Source organism: Tinamus guttatus, unplaced genomic scaffold, assembly GCF_059628265.1.
Source record: "Tinamus guttatus ecotype Peru unplaced genomic scaffold, ASM5962826v1 Tinamus_guttatus_pri_ptg000171l, whole genome shotgun sequence".
NCBI classification, from domain to species: Eukaryota; Metazoa; Chordata; class Aves; order Tinamiformes; family Tinamidae; genus Tinamus; species Tinamus guttatus.
This window is the reverse complement of record NW_028288705.1, coordinates 1,212,448-1,229,777: the sequence shown is the minus strand read 5'-3', so window position 1 is coordinate 1,229,777 and position 17,330 is coordinate 1,212,448. Positions and strand designations below refer to the sequence as shown.

General features: G+C 46.1%; 1 protein-coding gene across 1 annotated transcript; it reads left to right on the top strand.

The window, feature by feature from the left end:
- Nucleotides 1-5,204: 5,204 nt before the first annotated feature.
- Nucleotides 5,205-12,123, top strand: LOC104570266 (cathepsin E). Its single transcript, XM_088522990.1, has 8 exons — nucleotides 5,205-5,377; nucleotides 7,453-7,570; nucleotides 8,021-8,139; nucleotides 8,379-8,578; nucleotides 9,808-9,930; nucleotides 10,388-10,532; nucleotides 11,783-11,881; nucleotides 11,953-12,123. Exons 1-8 carry the CDS (start codon nucleotides 5,372-5,374, stop codon nucleotides 12,121-12,123), a joined length of 981 nt encoding a protein of 326 aa, XP_088379116.1. The 5' UTR covers nucleotides 5,205-5,371.
- The last annotated feature ends 5,207 nt before the right edge of the window (nucleotides 12,124-17,330 follow it).

The window sequence follows — 17,330 nt, the reverse complement described above, 5'->3', positions numbered from 1 at the left end:
CCTGGGAGTTTCTTACTGCAGAAACCCCCGGGGCTGCGACAGGAGGGACAGGGGCCCTCCCGGGCTGTCCCCTGGTGTTCACTGCTCCGCGGTGCCTCCTTCCTCCCAATATAAGGCTCTGTTTACGTGGCACCAGCCGTTAATCTCGAGGGCTCTGAAATGTTTCTGATAACCGAATGAGTGTTTGGTGATGGGGATTACGGGCAGTGTGAGGCGGAGTGCGGGTCTCGCGTACACGCAGCCCTGCTCCCTCCCCTGCAACCCCTTCTGCTCACCCAGGAGAGCCACCCCTCTTCCTGCACACTACAGATGTGCTCGAATTTTGCCCCACAGAGTCTCTCCGATGCCCCCAGCCTCACCTTTTGCTACGGTTGTGCTGCCTGTGCAGCTGGTGCTGCCTGCAGGGATTGGCTCAAGAGAGTAAACATAACCCAGCGTTGAATTTATAAACTGAAATGTTTAGCTTTAATCAAACATTCAGCGGAAATGTCAGGTGTAATCTACCCGTTGTTTAAAAAAATCTGTCAGGACCCGACTAATTTCCCAGATGAGAGGCACTTTTATGGGTTTACTTTGCAAGGTGCCAAATACATAATTTAATAATGTAACTTGCCACCCAGTGCATATCTTAAACCTTTAACACAAATACTTGGCAAACTGCTATCTTTAGCAGCTCTCGTATTTATGTCCCTGATTTAGCTGTGCTTACTGTAGCACCTTGTACTCTTAACAGTTTAGGGCCCTTTATGTTAGCTTGTGCTTTGCTTCACCTCTGAACCCCAGTTTGACACCTTCGCTATCACATCCTGCCAAGGCCGCTCTCCTGCTGCCTTCCCACATGCTGTTGCAATTCCCACCGCCGCACGCACCCAGCAAGAAGCTGCCCTGCATGCAACTACATTGAGATTCACACTTTTAGGTCTGGTATTTTAGTTATGGCTCTTTTAGATGCAGTTGTGCCACAGACACCGTTCCCCTGCTGCTTTCTGCCAGCTCTTCTCGAGGGGTTGCTCCTGTGCAGAGATGTCCTTGAGGACTTTGACCTCTGGAGCTGCTGCTGCTTTCAAGCCCTTTTTTTACACCTTGTCCCACCTGCATGTCTGCCTTTGCTCTCCTGGGATCTTTGGATTTCTAAGCTGGCAGGGGGTGAAATAGTCTCTCCTGTGGCAGCTGTCTCTCTCGGTATCTACAGCTCAGTCCTGTCGTTTTCCACACTTAGCACAGTTCAGGAAGGCTATTTTCCTCAAACAACCTGTGGCCGGTTTCCAGGTGCAAGGCATCTCATACGCAAAATACGCGATTGCCAAGAGTCACTTATTCATGGAAAAATACAAGGCAGCAAAACAGAACATTGAGAAAAAGGCAGTATTAAGCAGTTGGCCTCATGGTTTCTGGCCAAAATCTGACCACCTAGAGCTCTGCTGCTATCACTTGCTTTTAAATTTGAAGCAACTCCTACCTAAAAATGGAGCGTTGGTTATGGAAGTCTACTCGTCTTCTCCCTGCGAGACAAGCGCGGCACCGCGCACACGTGTGGGGAAGGAGAAGGGCGGCTGGGGCCAGCGCGGGCTGCAGACCGGCAAGGGCTGCAACCCACGTGCCACAAAACAGGTTTTGGATTGAGGAGCTGGGCAGAAACACCATGCTTGGAGAACAACGACGCTTCTTCTTTTAATACTGTAATCCCACACACCCCTTCAGAGGACTCCCGTAAGGAACACGTGTTATTTTCAGATTTCATACCAGTTACCCTGAAACACATTCTCATTTTTAAGAAAAGCTCTTATGTGCCTTGGCAGGCTTTTGTATTTGTTTCCATTTCTAAGAAGCTCCTTTTAAAGACAAGGTTGCCCACCCTGTTAAGACGCTGTGTACTGGAAGCATGAAAACGCAGATGTGTTTGGCATAAATAATAAAAACTGAATGGTAGGATGTACCATCCAGGACAAAAAATATGCCCCTTATACAGATAGCCTGCTGATTAGTGAAACTTTTACACTTCAGATAAATCTCTCTTAGGGGTCCTCTGCATTGTAGTTTAATTATTATTCCATCTTATCAAAAAAAGTCACAATGACCTTTTGCTGTTGCATTTTGTACCTCTAAATCGAAGTCTGTTGGCTAAATGAAAGTCTGTTTGGAAGACACTGTGAGCTCACAGTATTTGCGGGAATATAACCTTCATGCTGGTGGGGTAATAAAGGACTACATCTGCCATAAAACACACTGTCTTGATCCTGAGAGTTAGTGACTCACCAGAGGACAAGGCAAAAGCAGCTCCCTCTGCAGACCCACTGAAGTGTTTTGGTAGTCACTCCATGTCTTCAGAGCTATCCCTGATGTCCTACAACACTTGCCAGAAGCATTTATGGCATTTGAGGGAAAGTTCAGGAGATAAAGGCGCTCAGCACAGCCATCGTCTTGATCTTGTTGAAGTCACATTGCTGTAGCAGAGGACAGGGCATCTGCTCTGCTTCTTTCAGAGGGGTTTGGGCAGCCTTCTCAAGCAAAGTCTGTGCTTTCTGCAATCCCCCAAGAGGCCACATCTATTTCTCTGCTCAGATATTCACTTGCTAGTCTTGTGTTTAGAACCAGCTCAGGGTGCTGCTCTCAAGTGTGGTGGCTGGATAGAAAGCTTCATAGCTTCTGATAGGGCAAGAGTAAATGGCCTCAGGTTGCACCTGGGGAGGTTCAGGTTAGATATTAGGAAAAAGCTCTACACAGAAAGAGTGGTGAAGCATTGGAACAGGCTGCCCAGGGAAGTGGTGGAGTCCCCGTCCCTGGCAGTGTTCAACAGTGTTCAAGAACAGCGCAGATGGGGCGCTGAGGGACGTGGTTTAGCAGGCTCGGTGGGGATGCGTTTACAGTTGGACTTGATGATCTTGAAGTTTTTTTCCAACCATAATGATTCTATGATTTTCCAGAAAACTTTCTAAAGTTATGGTGTTGACAGCAATTGCAAACAGTGTTGCAGTGGTTAAGGGTTTATCAAAAGCAGCTGAGGAGATTCAAGCCAAAAGGGCTGGACACAAAGTGGTGATTATCACCATGTACCTTCTCCACTGGGAGCCAGTAAAGAGCTGCATGGTTTAATCCTGTTCGAGTGCTTGCGTGAACAATATTCTTCATATTAGATGTTGAAATAAATAATAAACAGGTTGAGTTTACAGTCACACTTGATGATCTTGAAGGTCTTTCCCATCCATAATGATTCTATAATTCGATGATTAATTCCTCGCAGAAAGCTTGCATATAACTTCTGAGGCTAGCAGAAACTATGAACGCTTCTCAAAGGAAGACACTTTAAAAAGAATCATAAGAAAATGTAAATTTATATAAAAATGCATAGTTATTCCTGAATTTTAGAGATTAAATTCTTAAAACAATGCAGTGATTAGGATTTGGTGCTTTCTTAGATCCATAACTCTGCTTCTGGGTTACTGCAGCAGGCTCTCAGCCCTGCCTGGGAATATCTTTTCTAGCCCTCACAGTTTCAGAGGTGAGTTTGAGAGAGCAAGACATGTATTTCAAAATCCAATGACTTTTAATGAAGACAGCTTTAAATTCCATACTGTTCTCATGACTCTTTTTTAGTCAGTGTGGCATACTAAGGGAAGAGGCTTGGAGGAATAGTTTTGAAAAAGTCTTTATTATACACTGAAAATAATTTGATTTGCATTTATTTAAAATCTGTTACTGTTTATACCTCCTCTCTCACAAATACCATATATCTGTTTGGTTTTGCTGTTTGCATTTACTGGAAATTTACTGTCAGAGCGTGTGATGACTCTTTTGCATGTTCTAGAAATTCATTCTTTGTTGTGCAGTTTCATATGTTTGATCTCCTTCTGAAGGTGGATTATTTATTTCCAGTTTACCTCCATTTTGCAAGCAGTCTATTTTTAATCAGGTGTTGAACTGCAGGGGAACATGGAAAAAATCATCCCTGCTCTTTTCCCAGTATGCCAGCATTCTTTCCAACAAAAATGGCTGATTATGATTATTCCAATTTAGCCTTAATGTATTCTCTTTGGCAGTATATAATTGCTCACACTTTCTCTTACAGAAAAGAGACTCAGTAAATCTCCTGAGTAAATTGCAAGCTTGATGCTAAGCTTCCTCACAGGCATCTGATTTTTTTTTTTTTTTTTCCCCTCAAAAAGAGATCAGGATCTCTTTTTGACACCATTATTTTTCTGTCAACTTGACTCCAGCCCAAATGTCAGGTAGGGGCGGGAGCCACTAACCTCGGGACACTCATGAGCAAATAAATCGGGGTGAGTGAGTCCACATGTCTCATTGAAATGTATGCAACAACCTTTGATTAGAAATGGACTGAACAGCTGTGTGAGAGGAGAAAGCCACTGGCTATTTGTTACTTTATGCTGCAGGCAGTTAAGACCCGTTGCTGTGAGTGCTGATCCCACTTGTGCTTGGGCTAGAGCTTTCACACAAATAGAGTATTAATCTTCAGTTGTGGAGGGATGACCTGCCACAACACTAGCAAATGTCTACGTGTTTGGTCCTGCTGATACGTGTCCATATAGAAGCGGAACTGCTGCATCTTATATCCTTTCTTCTCTCCCTTGGATGCCTCTGGGGTATTTTTTACTAAGGGGAGCATGAAACGCAGCTTGTGTGGAGGGAGCCGGGTCATTCCTTGGCCTCCCTTTCCTTTCCCATGCCAACAGATGCCAAGCTTGCTCCATTCGCTCTTTTTATGTAAAAGATATTAAAGCTTGATGGTAAAATGTACTTCTAGTCTGCCCCGTGTCCTGGTTATCTGTGCCTAAGTATTTTCACTGAGCACCAATATTTGCACAATCCAGAGGTGACTCTGAGAACACATCAATGAGTGCTGACCTCTGAGGATTGATCGACCTGGCCAAACGCCCGCCACTACCACTGAGGTATAAAAAAGAGACCTTGGCATCAATGAGCATCATTCGGCTCTGAAGCCGCTCGGAGCCATGAGGGTGACACTCTTGGCTGTGGTTTGCATCCCGCTCGCCGTGGCCTTGGAACGGTAAGGAAAGACGCGCAGCGTCGCGGGAGCGCGTCCCAGCCGAGCTCCTGCAACGGCCTCAGCCTGCGGCTGCCCACGGTGCGGAGAAAGGCACGAAGGAAAAGAAGGAAGTGTTTGAGGTGCCTAGACAGGGGATCTGCTTAATATTTTGTGCATTGATTTTGTTCACTTAGAATCCCCCTCGTTCACTTTAAATCTATCAAGAAGCAGCTGAAAGAAAAGGGAGAATTAGAGCACTTCTGGAGGAACCACCACCCTGACGTTTTTGCTCGGAGGTACCTGCATTGCTTCCCTTCAGATCTTACCTTATCGGTAGGAACCGCTTCCGAAAGGCTGTACGATTACATGAACGTAAGTATGCTCTTGGGAACGTAATCGTAAGGACTCTTTGCTCTGCTGAAGGCAGATTTCCCTCCACCCTGGTACATTTGAAATCAGGTCTCTCAGTGAAATTACACCACTTGAGGCAAAGGGCTCCTTGCTGTACACTACGAATACTGTGTAATCAGCAATTCATTTACCAGTCTGCAAAGCAAAACATGTATAGGACAATGTTAGGATGGGTAGGAGACTGATGCAGTCTAGCAACAGCGGTCCTACAGCAAGTTTAATTTGTGTAAAAAACTATGTTGAAGTTTGTTGAGTCTCCAAGGAAGCGTCAAAGGTCTTCCTGCATTCATCTTGGGTCAGGATTGGATTTTAATAGCAGTATCTGATTAGTTCCTTTACATATATATACACATATATATCCTATCTATTAGAAACTTGGATATTTACACATTAAATGATATATGTATATATCATTAATCTGATCATGTGGAGTCATAAATCGGTGATAATAAAGATATTAATGGAGTCATAAAGATACTAGTGGAGTCATAAATCAGTGATATTAAAGACACAAGTAGAGGTTTTATTTTTCTGCTTTTATTGCTTGAGTTTAAATTGTATTTGGTAAAGACTTAGGTCAAACAGTAACATGGGTGAATTTACCTCTTAAACTGAAGAAAGAAAAGATACAAGCTTGGCTCATCTCAGGCATCAGCCTAGCAGGTCCAGTGTTTTTGTAATTTGTTTTTCCTGGTGTAGGATTTATTCTGTTTTGCTGGTCTGATCTCTATTTTGCTCAATATGATTCCTGTGTTTATCTAAAGGAAAGCCAGGTTACAAAAATTTCTGGGGAAGCTGCATTTGAACAGGGAAAGGGAAGGAAAGGCAGATTAATTCAGCAAGAACTTTCTAACACTTGAGGGTCATAAAGAAATGTGTGAAGATGAGCTAGGGATGTGTGTGAGAAGTGCAAAAGAGACTGAAAAGTGGCACCCACCTCTAAAGCCTGTCAAAAGAACATAAGTATCAAAAAAACAAAGCAGAAAACTCTTTCCCAGCATATCCAGCAACCACCAGTAACAGGCTTGTGGAGGTTTCGTTGCCATGCCTGGAATTTTGGGCCGTTTTGTAGAGCTGCCTCACTTTAGAGATTAATCAATAGAAAACAGAGAAAAAGCAACCATTTAATAAAAGCAACCATCTAATAAAATCCTGCTGTGTAACATGGTATGTTGTTACCTGGCACATATACCTGCATTTTTAGTGACTGTCTCACTTAGCATGTGAACTCTGGGGCCAGAAACCATGCCCTGTGTATTAACAAATATGCACTTGAAACTACCTATTCAAGTGCTGGCCTTATTACAAAAGACCTGGCCCTGGATATTACTTTTCTATCTCCATTTGAATTCCAGAAATGCCTCTTCCTAAAAATAGGTCTCTTAGTGCTCAAGTGCTCTTTCTTGGCCAGATAGACGCCCTTAAACACTTGCACTTTGGCGGCCGATAAACCCTTCACTGCAGAGCTCGTGTGTTCACAGATTGCCCCTATCTTCTGTTGCTATCCAAGGACATTCAATGGTTTCTCTGTCCACTTGATAAGCTTTGTTCACTGCCTCTAACACAGTTTGTGAATCTGGAAATCATTTTAGCTTGTTAATGACAAATATTTGCAATGTATACAAAGGGAAAAGCATGGCTCCCATGACAATGTTGGCACCTTGGCCATCAGCAGAGTTGGATCTTGCTGACTTTGATTTCATTCTGCTGCTCATAGGGAGCTACCTAAAGGACTGCACGTTTTGTGAGCTTTGCTTTAGGATGGCCTTGCTTCCCTGGAGGTCAGCAGATGGACGGCTTGCTGGCTTCACTGGGAACTGCACTGAACATAAGCTTAAAATGTTTTCAAACAGCACACTGCTCCCCATGGAGCCAGAAAGAGCCCCTTGCCCCTAGAAAAAGGGCTCATTTGTGTTTAAATCCGACCGCGGTGGAAGACTTGGGAACACAGTGGATCGCACATCCAAGTCTTGTCTTCTCCTCGGGAGTCGCTCGCCCTGTGGTAGCACTCACCGCACCGGCTCTTCCCTCTGCAGGCTCAGTACTACGGGGTGGTGAGCGTCGGCACGCCGCCGCAGGAGTTCACCGTGGTGTTCGACACGGGCTCGTCCAACTTCTGGGTGCCCTCGGCTTACTGCATCAGCGAGGCGTGCAGTAAGACGCGCTGCGGCCCCTCGCGTTGCGTCTCGGGCGTGAGGAGGGCCCTTTCTCCCTCTTAGGGCAGCTCCCTGTCCGAGATGCAAACTCCTGGGCTGAGGAGTTGCAGCTGGATGGCTGCACTTCCCCTGGGCAACATTGGCATTCCGGGACTGCAACTCAGATCCTCTGTAACTCAGTGTATGCCTCCAGGAAGGCCCAGCCTGGGCGTTCAGGTGGGCACAGGCCTGGCAGGGGTTTCTCCTTTCTCTCATGAGGCCAGCGCCCCCAGGGCCAGCAAAAGGCCAGACTCGGCCTGATGGGATTGCTGGGAGCCGGGAGGGCAGGACTGGGAGGGTCCTCAATGCTGCCGTTCCTGTTCCCTCCAAATGGGCTTTCGCGGCAGCGTGGTGGTGGGGAGCAGACGCATGTCCCCACACCTGCCGTTGCCTGTTTTGCCTTGTGCAGGGGTGCACCAGAGGTTCAAGTCCTTCCAGTCGGACTCGTATGAGCACGGAGGCGAGGCCTTTTCCTTGCAGTACGGCACGGGGCAGCTCCTGGGCATTGCTGGAAGAGACACGCTGCAGGTGAGCATCTCCCCAGGCCAACAGCCAACCAAGCGCATCCAATACTGGCTTTTTCCTGCAAAGCCTTGTGCAAAGAGCTTGTTTCTCTTGATTGCAAGCTCCTCTGGTTTCGGTCACACAAGAAACTTCAGCCTCTGTCCACCACATTTCATAACCTGAATGAGCCAACATGCATCCCAAACACACCTAGTTTCTTCTGGTTGATGCTGCCTTTACTCTTTATTTATTTTTCTGAGCAGATCAGTAACATTTCCATCAAGGGGCAGGACTTTGGCGAGTCGGTGTTCGAGCCGGGAGTAACGTTTGCCCTGGCGCACTTTGATGGGGTGCTGGGCCTGGGCTACCCCTCGCTTGCTGTGGGCAACGCGCTGCCCGTCTTCGACAGCATCATGAACCAGGGGCTGGTGGAGCAGCCCCTCTTCTCCTTCTACCTGAAAAGGTCGGTCCTGGAAGCCGTGGTGGCAAAAAAAGTGATTTTCCATAGTGTGTCCTGAAAGAGATATCGGGGGGAAGCAAAGCAGATGAAGTCTTGCACCTGAAAATGCTACCAAATCTATGCATTTAGCGTTTGTTTTAGCTCTCTCTGCTACATTATATGTAATAAGCACAAAGAAATAAAAAAGGAAAAAAACCCTCCAGATTTACAAACTTTATATTATAAATTTATATTTATATAAATACTTTTATATGTCTAAAATACTTATATATGTCTAAAAATATTTCTGTGTGTATATAAAATACTTATATATGTGTATAGCTTATATAATCTATATATTTATGCACATATATCATATGCTGTATATGCTATACTGTATATGCTGCTGTACTATAGATTATATATGTTGTAAATTTATATAGTAGAACTATTTATACAGTTTATATTTATATAGTCCAGATTTATATTTGTTTATAATTTTATTCTAAGATTGTCTAGAATTTTATTCTATATTTATTTAGATATTGTTTTATATTTAAATATAACCATTCAAGAAATTAAAAAAGAAAAAGACACCCCTCCTTAAGTCTCCTATCCTGACAGAAATTGGTAAAAAATAATTTGATTTTGGAGACTGGCGGATTCCTTCCCATTTTCTTCTTTATTTTTCACTTTGCAATTGAAAAAAAAAGGAGGTGAAAAGAAAAAATATTTGGGGGAGAACCACGATTATTTTTTTTGGAACAATTAGCTGTTCTTGCTAAAGCTCATCAAGAAACAATCCAAAAGCCCCCAGCTCAATCTGAAAGTATTTTGAGATGCTAGACTTTTTTTTTTGGTGAGTGGAGAAGTACAGAAATGCATTGCTACACCCAAGTGGCCACATTTGGAAAAAGGAAATATTTGTTCCCAAGACTGAATAGAGTAAAAACTTCACAAAAACATAGATGTATCTAGTGTTTATTCTGAGGTGAGACCCACAGTTCGCTTAGCCTCTTCCTAGTGTCTCTCTTCAATCCTCAGCCACCTATGGTAAATTTTCTCAGGGGTTGTTCAGATGCTCTGAATGGGGACATGCCCGGTTATAACTTTATAATAATCTCTATCCTCTGTGCGCACATGAATTTAGAAAAGGCTGTGATTCATCTTTTGCTTTTTAAAATATAATCTCATCATGAACCATGTGTGAGGGCCTGTTCTTATGTTTGCGTTGACTGGTTTTATGTTTTCAGAGGAGAAAACACGGAGAACGGCGGTGAGTTAATCCTGGGGGGCATCGACCATTCCCTCTACAAAGGCTCCATTCACTGGGTCCCGGTCACTGAGAAAAGCTACTGGCAAATACATCTTAACAAGTGCGTATGGAAGCAATGCCAGCAAAATTCACCTCTTCTATAAAACTTGCAGAGATAGAAGAGCCTTGCAATGTGCTTGCAGAACACCTTGTTGGTGTTTTGCTTTTGCAGCTCCCAAAGAGCGGGCTTCTTGGGAATACGTTCTGTAGGGCATTTTAATATGTTTTAATATGACTCCCCAAATGGTCAAGTTGACTCTTGGGGGATTATTCAGACAAGGGGTTAAGGCACCAAGAAAACAAATCCAGCTCTGGTTGCAGCTGCAATCCTTCTTTTTAACCATGGCCAAAGCAGTCAGTGGCCCTCAGCCTCTGCTCCTCCTGTGCTCAGTGATGAGGATGCAGATCTCATGGGTGTCACCTTGTGCGTGCGGACAAGTTCATCAGTAGACAGCAAATGATCAGCACTGCAGGAGTCCTAAGATTTTATTTATTTATTTATTTATTTTCGCTTACAGTATAAAGATCCAAGGCCGGGTGGCATTTTGCTCCCATGGTTGTGAAGCCATCATCGATTCGGGCACCTCTCTCATCACTGGCCCCTCTTCCCAAATCAGGCGGCTGCAGGGCTATATCGGGGCGACACCATCTCAGATGGGAGAGGTAAGTTCAGCTGGGGTGGGAAGGAATCTCTTTGGTGCGTGGAGCTCATCAGCTGTGGGAGGGGAGAGAATAACCAAAATAAGAGCTCAGGAAAGGTCTTGGGGAAGGCTCTCAATGCAGAACCAGGCCCCCCAGGTGTCCATGTCCTCTTCCATGCTCTTCAGGCTTGTGTGGAAGGAGGTGATGGGGGTATCTCAAAGAATTGCTCTGTTACTGTCAATCAGGGCCAATGTTTTGTACCAACTTCAGACAAGCTAAGTATATTGGCTCAAATATATCCTCTTGTGAGTATGTGCATTCATCAGTGATTTTGCCAGAGCTTCTACTTCTATCCAGGGAAAATTCATTTTTCCTAGATATATTAACTAGGTAAATTAAATTATGTTCAGCTTCTCATGTCCTGTGCTGGCATTTTAGTGGTTCTGTAACTCTTGACCTCTGTGAGCCCCCGTTTGTTTTGTTGCTATACTGATATGACACTTCGGAGGCATACAGAATAGTTAGGAGTATGTTTTCATAACACAGATTTAACAACAAAACAGAGGGATCTTTCTTACGGAAAACCTTGCAAGCGATGACTTTAAACATCGCAAAGATCCCTCTGGGGCTCGGAGCCTTCTGCAGTGCTCCTGAGCATCCCAGTTGTTTCATGAAAGAAATAGAAGGGCAGGGAAATGTTCCTCTGCGTTATTGTAAGTGCCTGCTTATTTGTACACATAAACGGACTTGCTCTGCTCTTCCAACTGCACTCCAGGGCAGAGTGAAGTATAAAACCTGGTGTTCCCCCAGGCTTTCTGCATGGGCCCCTTCCTGTAAACAAAACACGCTGCTGAGCGCAAGGGCAGAGCAACTGTCCCAAGCACAGGAGTAGTTTTCTTTGGCGGACTTGTGGCTTACTCGTGTCTCCTCTGCAGGGAGGGCACTGTGGTTCTCACGAGCTCGGCTTGGCGTCTGAGCCATGCATGGGTCAGGATGCCCCAGCCTTGCTCATTTTGGGGTTCATGAGGGCTTTTGTCAGCCCTGCTCCTCAGGGTCTCTGAGTCTGATGGTGTGGCCTGGTAGCGTGGGCTGACCCTGCATGGGAGACAGAAAGCAGGAGAACAATGCCAAGACGTAAGTCATCCTTAAGCTGGTTTGGGTAGTAAATTCACTGTTGGGGCAAAATTCCTGAGTTCCAAAAACAGCACTATAAAGCAAAACATGAAACAAAACTCAAACCAATCCTGCATCAATGACCGCATTGCACACAGTACGTCATAGACTGCAGAAGACTGTCCAGCTTGCCCCACATCACCTTCACCATCGGGCACCGCGAGTACAAGCTGACGGCCGAGCACTACGTGATACAGGTGCGTGTGTGGGGGCGGCGCGCAGCGGCTCCGCGCGGGCCGGCCTCGAGCGCCTCTGCTCTCCCTTGCAGGAGTCCATCGACGACCAAACCTTCTGCATGAGCGGCTTCCAGTCGCTGGACATCAGCACTCGCACCGGCCCGCTCTGGATTTTGGGAGACGTCTTTATGTCCGCCTTTTACTGCATTTTTGACCGTGGGAATGACAGAGTGGGATTTGCAAAATCTGTGCATTTCCACTGAGTCCCAATGGGATTTTTGCCTAGACCCGGGTGTTACTGTAGTGATCTTCAGCATACACAGGAAGAAGGGCTTTGTCTGAATCCCTGGACTTGAATACAGCCCCCCAGGTTTTAAGGGCTTGGGGTGATCCTTGGACCAAATTGTATAGTTTGGTCCAACCTCTCTATGTTTACAGCTGAGAAACATTTTTTTTTTGAATATCTGATAAATGTCACAGCTCTCTAGATGATGTGAAAACAGCTCAACACTCAGATTTGCAAAAGAAGGGTAAAAAGCCAAGCAGCACAGGGGTGATGTGACAGCAGTTACAAATGGGTGAAAACAATCCTCGTCTGATCTGCCCCGAAGATTTTCCTTTTTCTTCTAGCCTGTCATCTTTCATTTCATTTCCTGCTGGTTTCCCTTTCCTGACTGTTTCCTATGTTATAACTTATTCTTCGGGATTTTGTCCAGCCATAAATTCTCTTTATGGGTCTTGCTCCAGCCAGTTACCTAAGGAGGAGTTGGACCAAGCCCTGTTGAAACATGACCCTTTCTCCTGCCAATCCCTGCACCTTACATCCCTTCTTCAACCTGCCATTTCCGCCTGTGGGTTCAGTCTCACTTGGCACTTTTTCTTCTCATGTGTCTTGGTGTCTGACACCTCGGGCTTCAGTCAGATGCTCTCTCTGCCTTTTGGTCTCTTCTGGCAGCTGGGAGCAGCATCTAGTTGTGTGACAAGTGTCAGAGCGCAGTCACTGTGAAAGGGAGAAGAATCACTGCTGGGAAGCGGTCGGGCAGCCCCGCTAACTTCAGAGCAGGGACAGGGCCAAAGCACCAGCACCGAGCCTGTGCTGTCCCTCCTTAGCAGTAGCTCCAGCTCCAACAGAGCTATGGAACAGCCACAGGTTGCTGCCGTGTGTCCACAAGTGGTACAGTAGAAGACAACTCTCCTAAATAATGCCCATATGAATGTTTGTTTTGATGGTTAAAGCTGATAATGTCCATATACACATGAATAAACTCAATCAAAGATAATCTCCTGTTGACTTAAAGCTGTTTCAATTTTACGTTAAATTTTCTTACGGTGGGCCCTACACAATGAGGGCTTTATTTGTGGCTGCTCCCACAGCCAAGACTAGGGAGGAAGAGGGAAGAAAGTAAAATAGCAGTTAAAAATCCCAGTTTGTGCTAGGATATGGAGGGGGATGGGTGTCCGTCCTAGGAGAGGGGACAAACTTGGGCTTCCATTGACTCTCTAGCACCAAAAAATGTGCATGCAGAGGACAGCTGTGTGTGCAGAGAGGTGCTGCTTCCAAGGCCTTCAAACACAGCCCAACGCTGGGCCGAGAGGCTGGAGGTGAAGCAGCTCCTGCCCGCCAGGATCGCGCCCCCGGGGATTTGCTGCTGCTGCAGCTGCAGCTGCTGCTGCTGCTGCTGCTGTGCGTCCCCATGTGCTTAATGCACAAGGGTAGACACCCTCTACCCGCCTGGGCAGAGTTATGATCATGGCCTCTTACATTTAAAGGCTTCTTAGCAGTGTTAATGAAGTGAGAAGGTCTGGGGGCAGGTCTCTGAAACACTGATTTCGCCTTCCACTGTGAAATATTTTCTTTCTCTAATGCATGTTTTCACAGCTGTGTATTTGCAACTAGACAGTGTTACACATTTGGTGTCAAGGGTACCAAGCTCTAGCAGCAGCAGCTCAGTTACCATTTGTCTCTTTTTGCAGAAAAGATTAAACTATGCAGTGGTACGATTTGTTCCTGTCTTCCTTTGTCCTCTCCCTTTCCACCTCATTCATAAGGAATACAGTGACCATAAGCAAACCTGTTTGTCCAGAAAACTTCATTTGTTTGGTCCCAAGTCAAGATAAACAAATGTCTGTAAAGTGATGTCATTGATTTAACAGCAGGTACGTATTTTTGCTTTCTCGATCATATAGCCAACTTAACATTTCCATTATTTCCAAAATACACATATATTCCTTGAATAGGAAACTGTGCAAAGGTGTGCTATTCGTGACTGAGGGTTTTAAAGGTGGTGGGATGTCCATGCAGTTTGAGCAATGTAATCTCAGCTCCATGAATTCTAGAGTCAAGTGGGATCATGTCGTAGAAATACATGGAAAGGTAGGTACAAAGGACCGGCCCTCTCTTTATTCCTATATGTCCCATCCTGTTCAAGATTAACACCATTTGGTGGGAGCAAGTTGTTACTATGACATATTCATCTATCCTAACCCTATTCTCTCCTCAGTCTTTACCAGCTTTGCCAACTTCTGTAGGTCTGTCTCTCTGTTTCTTTCACACATCTTGCATGGTAGGTCAAACCTTTGCCATAAGGGTTTCTTGACAGTTTCCTACAGTCAAGACAACTGTTTTTCAAAATGCCTTTATTCACGCACTAACTCTACATTGTTTATACCGGTGAACATGACTCATAAATTCCTTGGTTTTCTAAAATAGTCCATTTACCATGCTAAGGCAAACAGTTTACCAAGAGAAGTGCCTAAGAGAGCACATAATCCCAAAAGCAAATTTCATACAAGTCAGAGCCCGCAGATGTTTGCAAAAATGAGACAACAGACTAACTGAGGAGAGGATTTTTTTTCGTGATAACTCTATCCCAGCACTAGTTGATTCACAAGCAAGAACTATAATATTATACCTAATCTGGAACTAGCCTGCCCATGTCAATTATATTTGTGTATTGCAGAAGACACGGTGGGTCTTTGGAGCTGATGTTGCTAATTTAGCAGATGTCTACATGTAGTAGAAACCTCAGTGAGACTTAACTAAGACTTTTTTACCCACTGAGTGGATACCCTTAGCACGTAAAGGTCCACATAAGGCTGAGCATGGTTGCTGGTCCAGGGAGTGTTGGCAGAGCGAGAAGGAGAGGCAGGGTCAAGCAGAAACAAGTTTGCTCAGGGCATGTGCTGGGTAGCGTCCCCATGCACCCTGGGGAGCAGCCAGGCAGAGGAGCCTGACCGGAGAGGCGTGTGGCTGAGTGGTGAGGGAAGCAGGGAGACTGCTTTTAGCTCAGCCATGCTGGTAGGAAAAAAGTTGATATCTGGAGCGGGGAGGATGAGACCTTTCTCCATACCTAAAGCCCTGGTGGAAACAATGTGGAAACAGGAGGCTGAAGAGATGTGGTGGGGCCGGACCCACAACACAGAGGGTCAGGGTCTTAGTCTAGCAGGAGTGTGGGCATCCCTAATTATAGTCACCTCCAGTTTCTGGCTTAAATCTCGTTAGACAGAGAAGGACATTGCCTCAAGCTGCTGTGCTGTACGGAGAGAAAATCCTCTCAGATAAGAAGCCAAATTTTCTCCACAGCTACTGAAAACCCTTCATGTACCTGCGTGGCTGGGAAGAGCATGGTGAAACACCAGCCAGAGCCCATGTTGCTCTCCTGTCTTTGATGTTGCTCTACAAAGTAGTGCTTCAGGCTCCACAGGGAGCAGTGCTCACCCTAACTTCGGATTTAGCTGTTTGCCTGGAGCTGTCTGAGTGTCCTTAAAAGGTAGCTTAAACTTAAACTTACAACTTCGCACTTTTTAAAGTTGATTATATTGGTAGATACATTACATTTGGTATGCTGTCCTTGACTGTCACAGATGCAATTACACTGGAAAAAAACAACACAAAACAGAACCAAAAGGAAAATGTGCTTTCAGCGAGAAGAATGCTGGATGGAAAAAAATCTTTTTTTTTTTTTTTTTTTTAATGTCCAGCGATAAATTTTGTGTTTCCAGCACTGTCATAGGTCAAGAGAGTCCCCTTCCCTAGGAGAATCTGTGAATCAGGACACTGAAGACTGAAAAGCTAGGGTACTTTCTAAGTGCTTGGGTAACCTGTATTTGCCTTCTCCATGTGCCTGAAACTCCCTTAACACTAGTTTGAACAGCTCTTCCTTGGGCTACATGTCATCTGCTCCCTGAATCAGTGAGGATTCAGAAACGTACGTCTTTTTTTGGCTTGTATCCTTGAAGGATTTGATATGGAGGCCTAATGCACACAGGCACAAGTATGTTCCCACATGGACACAGAGCAGAAAGGGGTGGAAGTGGGGAGGAGTGGCTTTTCTTCAAAGCCAACCCAGCTGAGATAGATAGAGTCCTGCTTCACACGACAGCCTATCTCAAGACCTCCTCACCCATGTTGCTGGCAGGAGTTGCAGGCACTGGCAGGTCCTTAGTCCCTTCTCAGCTTCAGGGGTGTCTGGAAAACCCCAGGTGCTACCAGTTGCTCTGCTAAAGGTTTGTTGCCTGAAGAGCAGCCAGCCATGCAGGAGAGCTGCTGCCCTTGCAATCTGCATGACATTTGTTGGCCACTGGAGCCACCATCATGTTCTAGATCTCCCCCTCTCCCTGCTCCTCCCGGCTCTGAGCTATCCAGCTTCATTTGCCCAGGCTGCCCCCGCTTTGGCTGTTCCTTGTCCTGGTGAGTGCAGGCACCACTGACTGCCTGAAGGGAGAGTGTCCAGCTGGATGCCCATGGGGAAGCAGTGGGGTGTCTCGTCTTGCTTTACTGTGTGCATGCACACATAGCAGGGAGCTGAGAGCAAGGACTCACTGCTGCTTTGGGGACCTGCTTTGGGACTGGAAAGGCCACGCAGTAAAATGCCACCTGCTCCTGGAAGGTGGCTGGGCACCTTGGGAGCAGCAGGAGCCACGTGCTGCTGTCTGAGGCTGGCACTAGTGCGTGCGGGGCAAACGGGTAGTGTGGGGACAGGGAGTGAGGGAAGCAAGTGGAGAGCAGTTTCTGATGGCAGCCAGCTGGTCTGGCTGTCTCCTGTGGGTGACGGTAGCCTGTGGGCTGCCGTCTGAAAGGCCCATGTCTAACACGCACCCTTGAGGGCAGAGCACTTGGCTCGAGCGCCCCTCGCTGCTCCTACCTCCTGGTAGAGCACCATGGCACTGTACCAACGCACACCCCCGGGAGCAGGGACCTTATGTGGCCCCTGTGCCCAGGCCATCAGCAGCTGTGTCTCCTCCGTTTTTCTTCGTGAAGCTAAATATTTACTCCTGTTTTTGTTGTGGTGGTGGTTTCAAGGTGTAGTGGCATAGCTTTGGGAGTGGAGCAGACCCTCACCCCGCACAAGTGAGGATCCTGATTTTCAGGGCTTTTCTCGGGATGGTGGGGAATGAAGAGGTTCAGTCTCAACAGACTGAGGAGGGAACTGAGCCCACACCTCTCCTCTGGCCACTTAACTAGAAACAA

What these genes read in the sequence shown, in the direction of transcription:
- LOC104570266 (XM_088522990.1), top strand. An exon ending in CTGGAAGAGACACGCTGCAG is followed by an intron (nt 8,140 to 8,378) that starts GTGAGCATCTCC and finishes TTTTCTGAGCAG; the next exon opens with ATCAGTAACATTTCCATCAA. An exon ending in CACCATCTCAGATGGGAGAG is followed by an intron (nt 10,533 to 11,782) that starts GTAAGTTCAGCT and finishes CATTGCACACAG; the next exon opens with TACGTCATAGACTGCAGAAG.